General features: G+C 39.0%; 2 protein-coding genes across 7 annotated transcripts; both read right to left on the bottom strand.

The window, feature by feature from the left end:
* Positions 1 to 8267: 8267 nt before the first annotated feature.
* On the bottom strand, positions 8268 to 9051 carry LOC125383714. Its single transcript, XM_048402489.1, has 2 exons — positions 8945 to 9051; positions 8268 to 8894 (listed from the first exon to the last, which is right to left on the bottom strand). The coding sequence occupies exons 1-2, from the start codon at positions 9019 to 9021 to the stop codon at positions 8441 to 8443; spliced, it is 531 nt and encodes a 176-aa protein (XP_048258446.1). The 5' UTR covers positions 9022 to 9051; the 3' UTR covers positions 8268 to 8440.
* Positions 8268 to 21472, bottom strand: LOC124122395 (rab-like protein 3). Of its 6 annotated transcripts, XR_006859151.2 has the most exons (10): positions 21345 to 21472; positions 20269 to 20360; positions 18801 to 18918; positions 17214 to 17316; positions 15150 to 15318; positions 14712 to 14783; positions 14214 to 14240; positions 12221 to 12244; positions 9059 to 9188; positions 8268 to 9001 (listed from the first exon to the last, which is right to left on the bottom strand). XR_006859151.2 is itself a non-coding variant. In XM_046485459.2 (9 exons), exons 1-9 carry the CDS (start codon positions 21388 to 21390, stop codon positions 9129 to 9131), a joined length of 699 nt encoding a protein of 232 aa, XP_046341415.1. In that variant the 5' UTR covers positions 21391 to 21472; the 3' UTR covers positions 8268 to 9128. The 6 variants fall into 6 exon arrangements, 5 of the variants coding, with proteins under 5 accessions (XP_046341415.1, XP_046341414.1, XP_046341418.1 ...); XM_046485459.2 differs by having other exon boundaries at positions 8268 to 9188; positions 15150 to 15306; XM_046485458.2 differs by having other exon boundaries at positions 8268 to 9188.
* Between the last annotated feature and the right edge of the window lie 341 nt (positions 21473 to 21813).

Raw genomic sequence — 21813 nt, forward strand, 5'->3', positions numbered from 1 at the left:
TCAAAAGGGCAGCGCATCATATTTAGGACATAAACATACTGTGTTTTCAATGTAGAGCTAGGTTACCTGTAAATTTAACCATGCTAAATTGAATTTGGAACCAGAAGCGCAGCATGAGGTTTCAAATATCAAATCTCCATTCTACCACGACTAAATAAAACGCCAACTCTTTTGTATTACAAAAACATATTGAGTGAAGTGGCATGGGTTGAGTCCAGTATTTTGAGTGGGTTGTTGATCTGAATATACGGAATCCCTGACAACAGCCTGTAAACACAATATGGTGCTCTATATGTTCAGCAGTTCCCTTACACTGTAATACTTCACACAAACTTATCAGACCCGTGAAGACCCGGGGTAGATTAGGTCTTCAGCAACCTATTCTTGTCATTGATATCATGAGCATCAATCCACGCAATTGGGATCGATGACATGCTTCAACCAAGTCAGCGAGCCTGACCACCCGATCCCATTAGTCGCCTCTTATGACAAGCATAGTCGCCTTTTAGGGCAAGAATGGGTTTCTTAAGACCTATTCTACCCTGGATCTTCACGGGTCAACTGTTATGATGTCATATTGCTCATTGTGATGCAAAACACATGCAACGTCGTACAAAAGTGCTAAATAGCGACCTCTCTGTTGACCTTAAAGCTTTAAATACATTCTCTTTGCAGATTTCTGTCATGTTCTCTGCATGAAAATATTTGCCACACATCCTTTGAATCATCGTACAACCGCATCGTTTATGACTCCTACTGGAACGTCTACAAATTATTATATAAAAGAAACATCGCTATGTGTTTTCCAATATCAATTAAACAAGAGACAAACACTGGTCGCGGAAAGGGACAACTACAGACTTTTCATATTGCTTGTATATAGCATGTGGGTAAATAATCGTCGTTACCCCCACAACTGTCGTAAGATATTTAATATTTTTACTACGTATGACTCCTACTGGTCTATCTACACATTATTATATAAAAGAAACATCCCTGTATGATTTCCAATATCAGTTAAATGGGAGACGAACACTGGTCGCGGAAAGGGACATCTACAGACTTTTCATATTGCTTGTATGTAGCGCGTGGGTAAATAATCGTCGCTAACTCCACAACTGTTGAAATATTTTGATTATTTTTACTATTTATGACTCCTACTGGTCAGTCTACATATTATTATATAAAAGAAACATCCCTGTGTGTTTACCAATATCAATTAAATGGGAGACGAAAACTGGTCGCGGAAAGGGACAAATACAGACTTTTCATATTTCTTGTATATAGCATGTGGGTAAATAATGGTCACTACCCCCACAGCTGTTGTAATATATTTATTATTTTTACTATGAATGACTCCTGCTGGACCGTCTACACATTATTATATAAAAGAAACACCACTGTGTGTTTACCAATATCAATTAAATGGGAGACGAACGCTGGTCGCGGAAAGGGACAAATACAGACTTTTCATATTGCTTGTATATAGCATGTGGGTAAATAATGGTCACTACCCCCACAGCTGTTGTAATATATTTATTATTTTTAGTATGTATGACTCCCACTGAACCGTCTAAACATTATTATATAAAAGAAACACCACTGTGTGTTTACCAATATCAATTAAATGGGAGACGAACGCTGGTCGCGGAAAGGGACAAATACAGACTTTTCATATTGCTTGGATATAGCGTGTGGGTAAATAGTGGTCACTACCTCCACAGCTGTTGTAATATATATATATTATTTTTACTATGAATGACTCCTGCTGGACCGTCTACACATTATTATATACAAGAAACATCCCTGAGTGTTTTCACTTATCAATTAAACAGGAGACGAACACTGGTCGCGGAAAGGGACAATTACAGACTTTTCATATTGCTTGTATATAGCATGTGGGTAAATAATCGTCGCTACCCCCACAACTGTCGTAAGATATTTAATATTTTTAGTATGTATGACTCCCACTGAACCGTCTACACATTATTATATAAAAGAAACACCACTGTGTGTTTACCAATATCAATTAAATGGGAGACGAACACTGGTCGCGGAAAGGGACATCTACAGACTTTTCATATTGCTTGGATATAGCGTGTGGGTAAATAGTGGTCACTACCTCCACAGCTGTTGTAATATATATATATTATTTTTACTATGAATGACTCCTGCTGGACCGTCTACACATTATTATATACAAGAAACATCCCTGAGTGTTTTCACTTATCAATTAAACAGGAGACGAACACTGGTCGCGGAAAGGGACAATTACAGACTTTTCATATTGCTTGTATATAGCATGTGGGTAAATAATCGTCGCTACCCCCACAACTGTCGTAAGATATTTAATATTTTTAGTATGTATGACTCCCACTGAACCGTTTACACATTATTATATAAAAGAAACACCACTGTGTGTTTACCAATATCAATTAAATGGGAGACGAACACTGGTCGCGGAAAGGGACATCTACAGACTTTTCATATTGCTTGGATATAGCATGTGGGTAAGCCAGCCTTCACCACCGCGTCCGTGTCTATATTTAGACACAGGACCGTGTGCAGTCTGTAGTTGTCCCTTTCCCAGACCAGTGTTCGTCTCCTGTTTAATTGATAAGTGAAAACACACAGGGATGTTTCTTTTATATAATAATGTGTAGACGGTCCAGTAGGAGTCACACATAGTAAAAATAATAAATAAATTACAACAGCTGTGGGGGTAGTGACCATTATTTACCCACATGCTATATACAAGCAATATGAAAAGTCTGTAGTTGTCCCTTTCCGCGACCAGTGTTCGTCTCCTGTTTAATTGATATTGGAAATACACAGTGGTGTTTCTTTTATATAATAATGTGTAGAGTGACCAGTTGGAGTCATACATAGTAAAAATAATAAATATATTACGACAGCTGTGGAGGTAGCCACGATTAATTACCCACACTCAATAGACAAGGAATATGAAAAGTCTGTACTTGTCCCTTTCCACGACCAGTGTCCGTCTCCCGTTTAATTAACAATGGAAAATACACAGGGATGTTTCTTTTATATAATAATTTGTAGAGTGACCAGTTGGAGTCATACATAGTAAAAATTATAAATATATTACGACAGCTGTGGAGGTAGCGACGATTACTTCCTACACTCAATAGACAAGCAATATGAAAAGTCTGTAGTTGTCCCTTTCCGCGACCAGTGTCCGTCTCCCGTTTAATTGATATTGGAAAACACACAGGGATGTTTCTTTTATATAATAATTTGGTATAATAATTTTTTTTGTTTCTTTTTATATTTACGCCAATTAACAGATGGCTGTACACATTATTAGAAAAGAAATAGCCTTGGTTGGGGTAAAGGCAATGATTGTCTCATATATATATATATATATGCAGGGCAATCGGAACAGTCTGTAGTTGTCCCTTTACTAGACCAATGCCCGTTCCCCGTACACAATAATATTTGTATCATACTATTTATGTGGTATAGTGGCGATGATTTTACCACAACCTGTGCCTGCCAATATGAACAGTGTGTAGTTTTCCCTTTCCCAGACCAATGTTCGCGTCCGGTATAAAATAACATGAAACACACTCAATGCTCTTTTTTTCATAATATTGTGTAAGAGTGACACGTCAGTGGACCGAATAGAAAAGGCATTGTATTATACCCATTGTAGGGGTAGCCTACGAGGATTTTTACACACACCAAAAAAGGCAATATGAAGAGTCTGTAGTTGTCACTTTCCCAGACCAACGTAAGCCTCCCGTTTCATTGATGTGTGAAATACAGAAGAATGTTACTATTATATAATAATGTGTAGAGTGACCAGTAGGAGTCATACATATATAGTGACCAATCAGTGGCTTGAATATACAAATGATAATTGTATTAAACTAGTTGTACGGGCTTGCGGCGCTGATTTACGCACACGCTATACACAAGGCAATATGAAGATTCTGTTGTTGTCCCTTTCCCAGACGCCCGTTCGCGCCCCGTATAAAATGTGGCAAAATATGCAATGCTCTTTTTTTGATAATGTGTAGGGTGGGTACAAAGAATACATTCTGAAAAACGTTGAATAGATTAAAGTGAGTCAGCATCAATGCCACTGGCTTCGAATATCCCCAAGCTGTAAAAATGTATTTTTCCATATATTTAATAATCTATATGAGAATTCGACGATATATGATATAGTGGAAAAGCTTATATCAAGTCAAGATTCCCCTTTGATAGAAATTATCTAAATCCGATAGTTAACAGAAAATATTGTGTAAAGAAGTGAGCCAACCAGTATATCTGTTTTCCTCTCAGATGACGTACCACTTTTGATAGCAACGTCTGTCTCTAGAAAAAGGAAAAATAGGGATCAGAGTAAAATAAAGTGGCCTGTGTTCTGAAAAGAAAGTTCGGCTATCGTTTGTCAGCTATATTTGTGACTGCGATAATGCGTATTTTACAAACGTGCATGTATTTATTAGTTTAGGGTAGTGTGATACATTACCACGATGTCTAAAGAGACTAAATCAAATTACAGATGATCTCAATCGTCACCTTACTAACAGTACAGATAAGAAAATTAATGGCTTTAAATGTGTTATAAATTTATGTACATTTATAAAACACGTCACAGTACGAATTGTAAGGCTTAGATCATAAAATACTCTCCTTAACGTTATTTGTTATGAAAATTTTGTCCCAGAATACGGCGTTCGCTTTTGAGTAATATTTATTCAGACAAAAATGTATGGAATTGTTATAATTTGACTGGGATTTGTCTATTATTAGCCGCGCATTTCGTTTTGGCGTGCGGAAGCTTAAATACAGTATAGTTGAACTACACGCGCGTGTACAACAGGCATACCTCTCGATAAACGTAGCGCTGAGGCCTGGTCTGGGAAAGGGACGTAAACTGACTCGACCGAAACTGGTCGTGGGAATTCCCCTTTTTACTTTCGTATCGCTCCTAACATTCGCCTCGCTTTGGGGCGGTCCAATCATTCGTCGCTGAAGCTTACGGAAAGGGGCGAGTGGTGACGAATGAAGGCTACATTCGGCTTGTCCCGGAATGGGACGAAATGTTCACGAATGATGCCGAATGGTTATGGGTTTTCCCCGTTGAATTACCCTTCAAGATCAAACTTCACATGGTATTTGTAGATATATGTGTGTCAGGGGCGGATCCCAGATATTTGTAAAGGGGGGTTCACTTTTGGAATTTTATCCACAGATAAAAAAATAATTATCTGGTTGTGTTGTCTGATATCCTGAACATAATTGAACAAAGTTAAACATACCGTTCACATTGCACTAACATGTCTCATTGATTGAATCTTATAATAAATTCAGGGACGACGTGAAGATTCTTCTTGTTTTTCCCGATGAAAAAATCCCAAACGTTAGTGACAAGCTTCCAACTTGTTTTAATTACACATGTTCAACAGTTCAAATGAATAGCCATCCACAACACATTGTCAACAGGAAAGCAGTCAGTCTATGCCTATGGAGATTTTAATTTATGTGAACTATTATATTGTAAATGTATACAGAATTGTTATGATAAACAGCTCACACATTTATCAGATATTTCAAACTGTCAAATCCTCCACCAGATAACAAACATCCTCCAGCAAATATTAATTAGCATGGTCGCCCCTGTATGTAATGTGGTCTCTGTTGATATACATTTTGTTATATTTATGGTCTCAAATAATGCCCGGGTTTCTATTTATAATTTTTTTTTTTTTATATTTAAAACGGATACTCTAGGTACAACTATTCAAAGGTTGGGGTGGGCATGGGGAGAGGTGGGTGGGATGGGGTGTCGAATTATATCCCAAAATTTCAGATATACTGTTTAGAAAAAGTCTTTATCGAGTTCATCAGATTAAACTAACTTGACCGGTCCCTTATATGAGACACTTCGCCACAACCAGAGGGAATTATTTCATTGAAAGCAGTTTACGTACGCTTCAGTGACTATTGAAGACCTAATGCCGATTTACTATTTGGTTAATTTCACCAATTTACTTTCATTTTCATTTCCCACCGTTTTAGATGACCTCTTATATGAAGGTCGAGTGTTATTAATATATTTCTTCAACATAATTATGCCAATACCTATAGATAGTCATGGGCCCCGTTCCACAAAGCGATCGTAGTGTTACGACTGTTGTAAGTCTATGTTAAAGAATGGGAGTTACGATCACCTTAGCACTACGACTGTTGTAAGTCTTTGTTAAAGTATGGGAGTTACGATCACCTTAGCACTACGACTGTTGTAAGTCTTTGTTAAAGTATGGGAGTTACGACCATCTTAGCACTACGACTGTCGTAAGTCTATGTTAAAGTATGGAAGTTAGATCACCTTAGCACTACGACTGTTGCAAGTCTATGTTAAAGTATGGGAGTTAGATCACCTTAGCACTACGACTGTTGTAAGTCTATGTTAAAGTATGGGAGTTACGATCACCTTAGCACTACGACTGTCGTAAGTCTATGTTAAAGTATGGGAGTTACGATCACCTTAGCACTACGACTGTCGTAAGTCTATGTTAAAGTATGGGAGTTACGATCACCTTAGCACTACGACTGTCGTAAGTCTATGTTAAAGTATGGGAGTTACGATCACCTTAGCACTACGACTGTCGTAAGTCTATGTTAAAGAATGGGAGTTACGACCATCTTAGCACTACGACTGTCGTAAGTCTATGTTAAAATATGGGAGTTACAACCACCTTAGCACTACGACTGTCGTAAGTCTATGTTAAAGTATGGGAGTTACGACCATCTTAGCACTACGACTGTCGTAAGTCTATGTTAAAGTTTGGGAGTAAGGATAACCAGGTCACTTGAATCATGAAATATCGGGATGAGTAATTAACGGGGATAGCTGCATGTGTGCTAATACTCAATCTCATTGAAACCAGATCTTAGTTTTCGCTACCGCTAAACAAAGATCTGAGGACATCCCAATACGGGTCACGTCAGAACGATCTTTTGCGAACTTTGACCGACCAATGAAATTACTGACAAGAAATCGACATTAGTCAATCAGAAGGCAGCTTTCTCGAGCTTTACGACACTAGTTTCAAACTGGTGACTACGAAACTGATCAAAAGAACATTCTGGAATGGCTTATAGATGGCCTAGATTGTATGGATATAATTATAAAACCCGTAACTGTCGTTCGGAATACCCTCTGTTAAATATTTTGAGGCTGCATGATTAGAAAATTCCGACTGTCACGTTCATGATCTTGTAAGCGACGCTCTGATTGGTTGGATGAAAGGTCGTTCTGACGTGACCCGTAATGGGATGTCCGCAGATCTTTGTTTAGCGGGAGCGAGAACTAAGATCTGATTTTTATGAGATTAGCTAATACTAATAAACAAGCCATATCAGCCATATTCCTTACAGTAATGACACCAATTGTAAAGTGCGCTTTTTAAGTAATATCGATTTTGCTAGCGTAAAACATCAAGTTTGATCCCATGGTTTCAATCCTGGTGAACTGCGAGCAGTTATAGTTAGTTGTTAATTAATAATTGTGATTCTATATCAAGTGGCGACTACTATACATGCGGCTAGATTAGATACTGGAGCTCAGCATCACTGTATGATTGTGGCAGTGTGATTTATTGTTAAACAACGTTGTAAATGTATTGCATTGTTTCTGATGAGATGCAGTAGAACTTCACAGCATTGTGTTTTGACAATGGTCAGTTGTCAGGAATGTAGTACTACTATCTAATGTAAGCAGTGGTGTGGACGTTACTATATTTAAATGCTTTTTCAAATGTCAAATGTAATCTAGAATCTTCTGGAACAACTAGGCTAGGCCAACACTGTGTAGAACCTTCTGGATGATATTTAGACTGTTGTATGGGGACAAGGATGTGCCTCTCGCACCTGACATTACATCAAGACCAACAGTGATCATTGAAGATCAATGTTTTCACCCTGAATATTCAACCTAGGCATGGTCTGGGAGCTTTCCCACTGTTTCTGCTAGGCGAATATTACCACTTCTATTATAGTTAATAATGTCATTGTAATTGTACTGCCATTGACTTTTGTACCGCCACTGTATGGTGTACTGCCATTGTAATTACTCTGCAGTAATTTGTATTGATTTGTAAACCTAATAAATTTTATAATAAAATTGTTAATTGTATACCATTTCATTGTTGTTGTTTTTTTGTTTCACACTGAATTCCAGCAAGCAGGGTATCAGCAGACGTTGAAATAAAACATAACACGTTTGGTTCCATGAACAATAAAATATTTATTGATGAAATAAATACATCATGATGTTTTTGATTGAAACATAACAATTTCAAATTGATGTTTGAAACAACTGTGCAATGTTGCTGTTTCACCAACAGATGAGGATAAGTAAACGAGTGTTGTTCCCAGACCTATGAAGCATTGGAACTGATCACTCTGTCTTGAGCAGGCTTCTGTGTGACACTGAGGGGGACACAGCTAATGGGGACGGTTCACACAGAATGCTGTATGACATATTCCATTCAGTGTCACAGAGGATATGAGGAATGTTGTCATTCAGGACAAGTTTGCTGGACCGAGCTGACTTCATCACTCCTGAATGTACAGACCGGAGTAGACACTGTCTGCTGGTCCGAGCTGACTTATCACTCCTCCAAGTACAGACCGGAGTAGACACTGTCTGCTTGACCGAGCTGACTTCATCACTCCTGCATGTACAGACCGGAGTAGACACTGTCTGCTGGTCCGAGCTGACTTCATCACTCCTCCAAGTACAGACCGGAGTAGACACTGTCTGCTGGTCCGAGCTGACTTCATCACTCCTCCAAGTACAGACCGGAGTAGACACTGTCTGCTGGTCCGAGCTGACTTCATCACTCCTCCAAGTACAGACCGGAGTAGACACTGTCTGCTGGTGACTTCATCACTCCTGAATGTACAGACCGGAGTAGACACTGTCTGCTGGTCCGAGCTGACTTCATCACTCCTCCAAGTACAGACCGGAGTAGACATTGTCTGCTGGTCCGAGCTGACTTCATCACTCCTGAATGTACAGACTGGAGTAGACACTGTCTCTGCTCCTAACACTGATAAAGTCTTATTATTGGTATGATGAGCTCTCAGTCCACATGGGAATTTTTCCAAAACCGTCTTCGATCCTGATTTGGACTTATATGGCCCTGAAAAGAGAAATATGAAATCATTAATTGTTTGAAATATACACAAACTAGACTAGAATTACAGAAAGTGACAACTATTACAGTTTACTGAGCTTCAAATATCTATCATATATTTCGCATGGTGCCCATGTCTTGTCCATAGATCATCAAATAGCTATAGGATTTGCTGATGCTGAATGTGAGCTGACATATCTATATCACCTGCTCAGCTCATTATGCCAGACAATTTCATTCTTTGTTTAATGGATGGGCCAGCCCAAAAGTGAAAGGAAAGACAATGTTTAAAAATTGATATATTGGGTCAAAAATGTGTCTACTTGAAACATGCATTTTAGTTCCAGTTTAGAGTTCAAGATTTGGTTTCAGAAATTTTAACCTCAAAGGAAGCCTGACAATTCTCTTTCAATTTTTTAACATGTCTCCTGCAATAAAATTTGTAAAACAAAAAATCAAACTGGTCTGGCCTTAACTTATATTTTTAATATCTAATTTGATTTTATATTATCAAATTACATCCCAAGATTTCCAGGAAGAGAAAAGAAATAGGTTGTCCCACGTTTGTATGAGGAACCTTCCTCCAAATGTCGACCATTACCCCCGCCAAGAGAAGAATGCTGCCACCAAGGAAAAGACTCGGACAATACATAGGAGAGAGTTGGAATATTGGGTAAAAAAATTGAATAAAAAAGTAATAAATTGCACTGGAGTATTCGTGTTAAATAAGAACTAAGGCGTGAATACTTCAAGCAGTATCTACATAAAAATGACTGAAACTACATTCACAACTTTGTCAGATTAACACAAACAATAAGACAGGCAAAAATATGTCTCAAAGAGATGCACAGTTTAGTAATGCAGCCTTCACTCCAAAAACTGTTATAAAAGTGAAACATTGTGAGAAGGGAAAAATACCCATGTTATCAATGGCACACACTGACACACACCGACACATACTGGCACACACCGACACACACTGACACACACCGACACATACTGACACACACCGACACATACTGACACACACCGACACATACTGACACACACCAACACATACTGACACACACCAACACATACTGACACACACCGACACATACAGACTTCAGATCAATGACACATACTGACACCGGATCAATGACACATACTGACTTTGGATCAATGACACTGACTCGCTAACATGAGATCAATGACACACTGACACATACTGACATTGGATCAATGACACATACTGAATATGGATCAAAGACACATACTGACATTGGATCAATGACACTTACTGACATTGGATCAATGACACATACTGACATTGGATCAATGACACATACTGACATTGGATCAATGACACTTACTGACATTGGATCAATGACACATACTGACATTGGATCAATGACACATACTGACATTGGATCAATGACACTGACTCGCTAACATGAGATCAATGACACATACTGACATTGGATCAATGACACATACTGACACTGGATCAATGACACATACTGACACTGGATCAATGACACATACTGACACTGGATCACTGACACATACTGACATTGGATCAATGACACATACTGACACTGGATCAATGACATACTGACATTGGATCAATGACACATACTGACATTGGATCAATGACACATACTGACACTGGATCAATGACACATACTGACATTGGATCAATGACACTTACTGATTTGCTGACTTTGGATCAATGACACATACTGACACTGGATCAATGACACTTACTGACACTGGATCAATGACACATACTGACACTGGATCAATGACACTGATTTGCTGACATTGGATCAATGACACATACTGACACTGGATCAATGACACTTACTGACATTGGATCAATGACACATACTGACACTGGATCAATGACACTTACTGACACTGGATCAATGACACTGATTTGCTGACTTTGGATCAATGACACATACTGACACTGGATCAATGACACTTACTGACACTGGATCAATGACACTTACTGATTTGCTCTCTTTGAATCAATGACACTTACTGACACTGGATCAATGACACTTACTGACATTGGATCAATGACACATACTGACACTGGATCAATGACACATACTGACACTGGATCAATGACACTTACTGATTTGCTGACTTTGGATCAATGACACATACTGACACTGGATCAATGACACTTACTGATTCGCTGACTTTGGATCAATGACACATACTGACTTTGGATCAATGACACTCAGTGACTCCCTAGCTTCGGATCAGTGACACTTACTGATACACACAGATACCCATTTCGCCCCAATTATGTTTCTAGGTTTGTCAGCACCATACACATGCTCGTGGGTTTCACGGAAGTGGTAAACATCAGAGACCTACTTTACCTCAGGCTTTCCTCCCACACGCTGTGATATTACTGAAATACTGTTCAGTTAAACTCATCTCACTCACTCACTCACTCACTCACACAGACACATACTGATGTTGGACCATTGACACATATTGACACACTGACTTCCAATCAATGAATACTGCATCTTGCATTCTTCAACACACCAAGTACATATTTAGATTGGCATTGCCTGGTTTATAGTGATTGCTGTGATTGGAATTTAGGAACAGGTCTGTTTACATGTTTCATAATAAATGTAAAAAATAATAAAAGGATTAAATGAATATATAATTTGAAACATTCCAAAAACAAGAAAACCTCAACATGGAAAACAGTCACAATTTTATAACTGTCTTTTTAACAATGTTTCAGATTTTATTATCATTGCTGCATTTTATTTGTTCATTTGTTTAAAGGGAAACATGACACATTACTTAGGCTATTTTAATATAATGGCGACTGGTCCAGTCTATAATCCTATTTGTCCTACAACTAATCACATAGATTGTAACTGAAGCACCATCGTCAGGATGGCCAATTGGTAAACCTTTCCCCAGACATGTACACAAAGTATAAGGATGCAGACCAATGACAACATGCCGGAACCCAGGGGTGAGAAGATGTCAAGGTGCTCACACAACGCTCACGTAATTACCTCGAGGTCCTCCTCGCCCACCTCCTGCACAGACACAGGTTCTCATATCAATACTCACTGTCTTCACATCATCTATCATTGTATCAGCTCATTGTTCCCAGCTTCCTAATTACACATATATCAGGGGCCACAATATGTCTACATCACATACATATACATGGCAATACGATATATATCACCACACTTGCGTCATGTTACGACATGTATAATGATACTTGAGTTATGATACGATAAGTATTTTGACACTTGAGTCATGGTACGATACGTGTCACGATACAAAACTTCAGCTGTTTTTGAAAACACTTCCCCATGGTCCAAGTTGCCTTGCTAACTAGGGATTGTTACTATCAGCTTAACTAAAATGACTCAAATTAGACTTATGATATCCTACAATCAGATTCAGAACTTTGTTTTACTGTGTAGTAAAGTAATGCATGCCCGAGCAACTGTCCGTGTAGGACATCACAAAACGTAAATATTACTTTTTGAAAACCCATTCAGCCCTAAAACATGAATCATGTCAATATTAATGTTTTAAAATCGATACAAACATAAAACATAAACTGATACATGGGTAGGTGTATCATGTATCATATCGGCAGCTGTAAATGCATTGATACCTCAATGAATTGTGACAACTCTAATATATGTGCCACTATATGTATTATGCGTATTCTATCCCATCTAAATTCTACATCACATATTTATCTACAGATTCAAACGTTTATCACAATGTACATTTCAATGGGATTTCAATCTCCTGGCTACAGCGACTCTTGTTTTCTGAAACCTTAGCATGTTAAATGAAGGCCACAATAGATTATCAACCAAATGTTGCAAATATCAGGTTGAGGTTTCAAATACCAAATTGTGGTTTCAAATATCTGGTTGCGGCTTCAAGTACCAGATGAGGTTTCAAATACCAGGTTGAGGTTTCAATTACCAGGTTGTGCTTTCAAATATCAAGCTGTGGCTTCAAATATCATTTGTGGTTTTTCAAATATCATGTTGTAGCTTCAAATATCTGGTTGTGGCTTCAAATACCAGGTTGAGGTTTCAAATATCAAGCAGTGGCTTCAAATACTATTTGTGGTATAAATATCATTTAACATACAAGATTGTGTTGCCATACTGGTACAGGCAATCTTTAACATTCTAGTGACCGCTGTATGTCTGATTTGGAAATCTCCATCAGAAGGATAAATGAGGCCATTAAGTATTTTTCTTGTTACTTCATTTAAGGGGAAACAAATTCTAAGTCTCAAGTCCTGTGTATCCTTTTTTTCTTTCTTAAGGGAATGGTTGAAGAACAATAAAACAATTGCAAATTCCTGCATGTATTTCTTTCTTGATGAGTGAGTGAGTGAGTGAGTAAGGTTTTACGCCGCTTTTAGCAATATTCCAGCAATATCACGGCGGGGGACACCAGAAATGGGCTTCACACATTGTACCCATGTCGGGAATCGAACCCGGGTCTTCGGCGTGACGAGCGAACGCTTTAACCACTAGGCTACCCGACCGCCCCCTTTCTTGATGACAAGTCATGGAGCTCTTCAGTCCTGTTCTATATCAGAGAGAATATCCTTCACTGATATTTCTTAAAAGGCTTTGTCCAAAGACAAGAAGAGTGTCTATAAAATCAAATTGTAGTCCGCACTTTGAAAACAAGGGGTTGGTCATTTACAAAGTAACAAAATTTAAAACCTTATTGTGCAAAGTGTTACTTTGAATTTGAAAAGTTTCAAATCTATGATGTTTGAGATAACAAAAGTCCACTATACAAGACCCTAACGGAGACAACTGAACATCTACCAATACTAGAGAGCCAGTAGATAGCTTCCCCTGGGGTGTAGGGAGGTAAAAGACACCTTGGTTTAAGAGACACAGCACCAGGCCCCAGGTACAACATGTTCAATGGCTGTCTTACTGTTACTGGTTAACGAGATTGAATGTATCACTCAGCAAAGTCATAGGCAGCGCGGTTACCACTGACCTGATTGCCGGCACGCCGCTCGATCGTCTGGAAATTAGTAAAATAAAACAAAAATTACATTAGATTGTTATTTAAGAAGACAAGTCCGGCAAGTATTAGTTATTGATACCTTGCTGCCTCCCTCTGAATCCTCCCCTCTCAACACATACATGATAAAAAGGTCGAGCAACATGTTTTGAATTATTCTTTGAAAGGGATAAGATCCTTGGTAAAGACCCTCCTCACTTCAGAAAGAAGGATTACTTTTTAAATATGAAAGACACCCTTTTCACCCAAATAAGGGAAAGAAAGAATAACTACATTGTCAATCTTTGCACACCAAATACTGAATATGGAATATATATTCATACTTGTTTTATGTATGCTACTCAAAAGAAGTCAAAGAACATCCAATTTGTTCCTATGACTAGTTAATCTGTCATGCCATGCTCCTCAACTTCTTTTGAGTAACATATATACTCTGTGTATTGGAGGAGCACCATGCATGCTTCAACTTACCCTATCAAAAAATTTGGTCAGCTTCACTGCATTGGTTGTGGCTGGGGCTAAATATTTGACTTGCATACAATCCTGAAAACCACAAACATTCTTCATTATATAACAGCATGGGTTATGCAAGACATGCATTGTAATGTAATGATGGATATGAGCACCCGTGAAGATCTGGGAAAGAATTGGTCTTCAGCAACCCATGCTTGCCGTAAAAGGCTCGCTGACTTGGCTGATCCATGTCATCATATCCCCATTGCGTGGATCGACGCTCATGATGTTAATCACTGGATTGTCTGGCCCAAACTCGATTATTTACTGACCGCCATCATATAGCTGGAATATTGCTCAGTGCAGTGTTAAACAACAAACAAACAAAAAAACCAAAAAAATATGGATATGAGACGTTTTTTTCGTGTGAACCCCCGACCATGCAGCGCCACCTACCAGGTTCAGCTCATCAGCGCCACATTCCTCGGCTATGGAGGAGTATTTATCGTAAGTGCGTGTGTCCTCGCGGAGGCTCTGGGCCAGGTCGGCCTTGCTGCCCACCACCAGGATAGGGATCTGGTTCCCTGCAAACTGCTCAGGGTCAAACTCATACCTGAAATAAGTTCTAGATAAAATAGTTAACATAGTTATTATACGTAATTACTGTGACTTATAATAAATCTGTTAACTTTATTATGATGTAGAGTGCTGTAACTAGTGTATGTGTAGTGGGGGCACTTATGACAACCATGCACATTGAGAAATGTTATATTTGGGATAACACTTTCATAGTAAAGTACAGATACTCATACTTTTTTTGGTTTAGTCCCATATGGGATTCGAACCCCCATTGCTAGAGTGACGCACCTAGTCGCCAGCACACAAAGTCAGCAATCTAACCCACTCAGCCATCGAGGCTTCCACAAAAATGAAAGTCCCGGATGTGACTCAACCAAATAAAAGTATTAGAATCTGTGCTTTACTCAGAAAGTGTTATCCCAAATATACCATTTGTAACATTTGACCACTTTCTAAATGGCATGCGTGTGTTCATGCTCACTGAGTTAAAGAAATATTCGGAGAATGATTGTAGTGAACAAAGTTAGTTCAAACATCAGTGAATCTGGCAGACTTTTTGGATGACAGTCACTGAGCTGTTATTTGTTTCTTCTACGGTGCTGTTTTCTGTAAAAAGATCCACATTAAATAAGTACAGACTATCAAGTATATTTGAGGTCATAATAGAGGGCGCTTACAAAGATTTCCAACAGGTTGATCTTAAAGTGATCAGGGGACGCTTATTAGAACAGGTCGGTAATACGGTAAATATGTTCTGTGAGACTGACAGGCTGACGGGAGGCTACACTGTCAGTTCCACCTGCTGAACACACGACCATACAGCTCATTCCACCACCAGTGCAGGGCAGTGTTGTATATTATATGGACAATGAAATATTTTGTACATGAACTTAATAATTGTTGGATAGCTTAGGACTGGATGTGACATTAAGCACATACACTCTTAATGAAGATGTACACTGCTGATCAAGACACTGGGAGTGACACACCATGAGCTACTGTCACAGGCACCCATCAACTGGGACACTTTCAACAACCAGGCCACCTGTGCATGCCGGTTTGTTCCTGATCATTCCTGTGTTGTGGGGAGTTTGAACCCCTTGGCCAGGACGCAGCAAGACCTGATCTCAGCCTTAAGGGATACTCCACTCAAAGACTAGGGCCCTTTTTCTCCCAAGTTGTAGACATTGTACAGGGTTAGAAGTAACTAAAAAGCTTCACTAGCCCGGGTAACGATAAAATGCCCTTGTGATGTAAAAACAATGGGAAAATTGGAAAATTGGTACTAGGCCACAGGAAGTTGTACTAGGCCACAGGAAGTTGTACTAGCCCACAGGAAGTTGTACTAGCCCTGGCAAGTAGTGGACTAGGGTAAAGTTCTGACCCTGTTGTAACCAAAATTATTTGTGAAACAGATATTATCTCTTTGTAGTTAAAGTACCTATTGTCTGTTAGATTGACAACCGAATATATATACTTTTAAAACTACTTAAAAACATATATTCAATCGAGAAATTTATTGCTATAAAAAAGCATGACAAAATAACTTTAACAAAAAATGGTCACTTTTATCCTCAGCATTTGATTCTTTGCTCTCTGTTGCTATGTTTGAGTCTGATTGTGTTTTCCAACCCTTTAATTTTTAAACAGTGTATTGTGTCATTCTATGCAATCCGAAATATGTTTTTGACGGAATACTGTATTAATCTAGAACTCTGGGAACAATAAAAGTTAAAAATAAAAACACAATTTTTTTTGTTAGATTGACCTTCATAATCTTTGAACAAACCAACAACACGGGCTTCAATGGACTCAAATCAAACATCCTGGGACTGGCAAAGAGCCCGCGTCTGGCACTCCTAGTGTCCTTGCCCACGTGTATTGATATCTGCAGTCATTCACATGACACCGCGCCAGGCATGCAGGGATTAAATGTCTCACCCGTTGCCTTTCTGTGATGAGTCCCGGTTGAGGACCTCCGCCAGCCACTTCCTGATGTTCTGATGGGACTTCCTGTTTGTCAAGTCATGGACCAGAATAATGCCTGTGCCAACATCGATAGGAAAGTGTGTGAGTCGGGTTTAATACTGCTGTGAACATTAGTACACTTAGCAAACCAAACCAAACTAGATTGCACCCTGGTCCCATAAACTTATCACAGTTGAAACATAGGCTGGTCAGCTGCCAGGATCACATAAATTACTGATGCATTTGTAGCGGCCATAACATTTCCAAGTCCCGTGATGGGATTCGAACCACGGACCTTCTGATCCGAGGTCGGACGCCTTGTCCACATGACCAAAGAGGTTAACCCTGTCAGCCCCTGAAAGTATGACAAATTACACATAACACAGGAATTAGTGATGTAGTATGGTAAATAAATTTTAGAGGCATTGAGTGTGTTCCACGATTGATTATGTGTGTGGACAAGTAAGGGGCAGAAATTTTTGTACATGCACTTGGTGCATGTAGACGTAACTATTAGGCTGCATTTTGCAATAATAGGTTGCACTGTTGCATGTTTATATAGTTAAATCAAGCCCTGGGGAGGTGTTCTGTTTTCCTTTTTTATCCATGACATAACGCACGATACAGCTGGATATCACCGGGCTCATCATGTGGCAGGAAGCCCAGAGTGATGCAGGTCATAGAAGTTTACAACTTTGCTGAAACTAGGGGTATGGTGCTGACAGTTCAAGGGCAAATTTACAGATCCTGGCACCTCAAAGGGGCATAAATCTGCACCTGATGACTTAAATCAGTGGTTCTCTAGAACAGTTCAACTATTTTCCGTCAACAAGGAAGAACTGCAGCTCAACCGTGAGAACATCCTTCATTACAGATCTCCCTGGTACTAATGGGACTGGTTTTACGTGATGCACAAATGTAAAGAATGGACGCAGAAAAAAAAATACTGTGTCCCAAGGGACGCAAAATAATATTCATTGTATTGGGTGTCTGTCATCCATCAGTCAGGACCACTGTCCACATGATCAGTGATTCTTTCCAGGCTCTAAAAATTACCTAACCACACATTACACTACAGCATTTCATTTTTTACAGGACCCTCATACTACCCTTAAAATTAATTATTGGGGGTCCCCTCGACCCCCACTTTGTAAGTCATGGTAAAACCCCCATGGGAATTTCACACCTGTAAATAAGAATGCTCCCATGGTCTAGTGGGTGAAGCGTCTGCCCTGTAGAGGGTTAACAGTTCGATCTCCAGCTATGTCAAATGAAAAGATGTTAAAAGATTGTACTTGTTGTTTCCCTGTCTTTGCACTCAGCATTAAGGAGATACAACAAGGATGGCCGGATCGGAGTCAGTACACTGTTTCTGAGTGTGGTATCCATGTTAAATCTGCAGCATAGTATTTCAGTGGGTCAGCTCTATATACCAGCATGCACATCGCTATAGAAGTGCAATTGTTTTGAAGGACTAAAGACGGCCACTAAAATTGTAAAGGGAGTATCTTGTGCAATAAACTTTGTACTCTGTATAGAATCATCACGTTCTAAACATACCGTTTACTGAGTTATAGAAGATGGATCGGCTGTTCTGGTGACTGGCAGACCCCCCGATGTCCCACAGTTCTACAAAGTACGTCTTCTCATTGGGCAGTCCCGCTCTATACTCATGAAGCTGAGGATTAAGCAACAAAAGCCGGTACATGTATGCAGAATGATGCATGTTGGGAAGATCAATGGAGTTTTCTTTTGACGTTATCAGTAACATTGCTATTCTAAATTATTGACAGAATTTTATTAACCAGAGAAAAACACTTGCTTGTTTTCAATTGTGGCGATTTGTTCATTTCCTCTCAAGAGTTATATAAAAGTTATAGGACAACTACAGGCCTGTTCTTGTTCTTGTCAGTATATTTACGTTATAAAAGACACACATACACATCTCTGTGGCACACTTGAACAAGCACATGTGACCCCTGACAAAGTGTATGCGAGTGAAACAGTGAAGGAGACCAGTGCCAGGGATTTATCTAGGATTCATAGCAATTTGGCATCTTCCTGAGGCAAGGGAGTTAACTGACTATAAAAGTCCAGTTTCAACCCTTGCGCAACTTGGCTGGAAATATGGAGTTATATTCTGGCTAGACTAAGGAGTCTATGCATAGTCCAATCAAAATCGGATAGCTAAAACGACACTCGTATCAAAAACAACATGGCGACTGCCATTTAGATTTTGGTCAATTGCAGAATTTGAAGAGTGTGTGTATTGTCAACTGGGCATTGACAGATTTTTCCAAATCTTTTCATGTTTTTAATAAAGGTGCTCAAGTGATGTGATGTATTTTGCGAGGTAAGGCTAATTTTGTGACAAAATAGACCTTGATTATTGATCAGAAAGTCTTGACTCGGCGCCGCCATTTTGTTTGACGCAAATGCATGAGATGTGGAATCTGATTGGTCAATAGGAGGGATATAGAGGGGACATAACTTGTGATTGCCACTGGTGGTGCTACGATCGAGCATCCAAATTCCAGTTCGGCAAGGATGGAGACTGGACTTTTAGAGTCAGTTAACTCCCTTGCCATGGCAATTTGGGAAAAAATAGTTGTTTTATTCAAAATTTGGATTTTTAAACAGTTCTTTTGTTCTTAAATTCAGACCAGACCAGGCATGCAAAACATACAGACATGTTCCTGACTTGATAATTGCTTTCTCTCTTCCTGTAGATGAAATTTAGGTAGCCTAACCACATAAGTAATCACTGGATCAATCGTAATCAATCATTGTCATCAACTGTCAAAATACTCATCCAGGTCCTTACATTCCTACTTCGGAAGGAATATTATTGTAACTGGAATATAATTTGATTGTCTTTAATCCCCAACACTCCATGCCTGGCATAATATTATACAGATGATTTCTAACTGAAAAACATCAATGCAATTGGAGTTTGGGTATCTGTACTTTGGTAATAAGTAAACAGACCGGGTAAACAAAATACTTTCATCCCCAAAAGTTGAGTTACCTTTACTTCCACTGAGCAGCCAATTGTTGCAGAGGGGTTTGATTGTGGTTCATTGTGACAGATCAGATGGACTAGTGATGTTTTACCCACACCTGCAATAAAGAACAGTTATGACTTGGGTGTGCTGTGCTGGGTACATTGTTAGATTCCACAGGTCCATCACATCCTGTTTCTTCAAACTCATTGTCAGGCACACAACTCTGAAATGTGTACCGGGTACCTACTTTTATTTTTTGTTTGTTTTCCATTAAATCTGAGACGTAACCTGAATTTATTTGAATAATTTGTGATGCTGATGCAACGATATAAGCTAAACTCACTCACTACAGGTAATAGGATTGGTTTTGTTTTGATTTAGATGGATTTCTGATATGCATAATCTAACTGGATAGGAAGTTAGAAAGTTTATATTTGTATGAAATCTCACAGAGCAATGCTACAGTGACAATGTAAGAACAAGATGAAAGTGGGTTTTTTCCCAATTGTTATGTCTTAGAAGGCAGGAAAGTAGACATCAAAATCTTCACTCTGGCATAGATAATGGGCATGGGATAAGATAAAAAATTAACAATATTGCAAACTATTCTATCAGAGTGTGTGTGCATGCCCTTATGTGACAACCTGTGTCAATTCCCCTACTATTTTTTGTTCACTTCAAGATTTGTATTTGTGACCCACTGTATTTTTTCCACAAAAACCTGTATCCATCTCTCTGTATAGTTACATCCCTTGCCAGTGTCTGGATCCAAATCCAGGCTGACCATAGGTTCACACCCTAAATCCACTCTGATCAGAATCCAGTGAAACGATTAAAGGTCAATCAGCTGCGTCTCTGATTAATCTGTAATAGTCCGTTGTAACTGAAATACTGTTCAGAGCTATCTTACTCAAACGCAGTTGCATCGATTTAGCAGACAGCCAAAGGGAAATAACCCCAAACGTATCACTATTCACTTTTCTTGCTGACGTGGCAATCAAATTCTGTTGACATACGGCTTTGCAGAATTTGGGTAATGTTTGGTTTGGAGCTTGAGTAGAATATGTAGAGTCTACCGTCAAGTTCATTGTCATCTTACCAGAATCGCCGACCACTACAACTTTAACTTTGTCTATCGCTGCCATCTTGCCTACTTCCCGTTTCTGGCCTCGGTTAGTATCCGTGGTGCGAGGAGCTCTCACTTCATCATTCGGAAAGTCTCGTAACTTTTCGGGTGTTTAAGTGAGTGGCGTAGCCTAAAACGGCAACCAATCAAATTAACATCGTGTTATTTGCTTAAAACGTCGCTATTTGGATTCATTAATCTGAACTGCTAACATATATAGGTTTCTAAAATTGGTAATAGAATTCGCATCGTTTTGTGGCGTTCAAAAAGGTATGTTCAACAAATGTAATTGATTAAAATCTGGTGCATGCCCAAAACTTTGGATTTTACTTCCAAAGATCTACTTTTCAGAAATAAAAGGACACTTATGTTATATTGCACCAAATTTTGGTTCAGACAAGATCGTCACTCTTTATTTCACCGACGGCGGAGCTGTGCCAAA

This window comes from Haliotis rufescens, unplaced genomic scaffold (assembly GCF_023055435.1).
Source record: "Haliotis rufescens isolate VD_foot unplaced genomic scaffold, xgHalRufe1.0.p SCAF_26, whole genome shotgun sequence".
Lineage (NCBI taxonomy): Eukaryota > Metazoa > Mollusca > Gastropoda > Lepetellida > Haliotidae > Haliotis > Haliotis rufescens.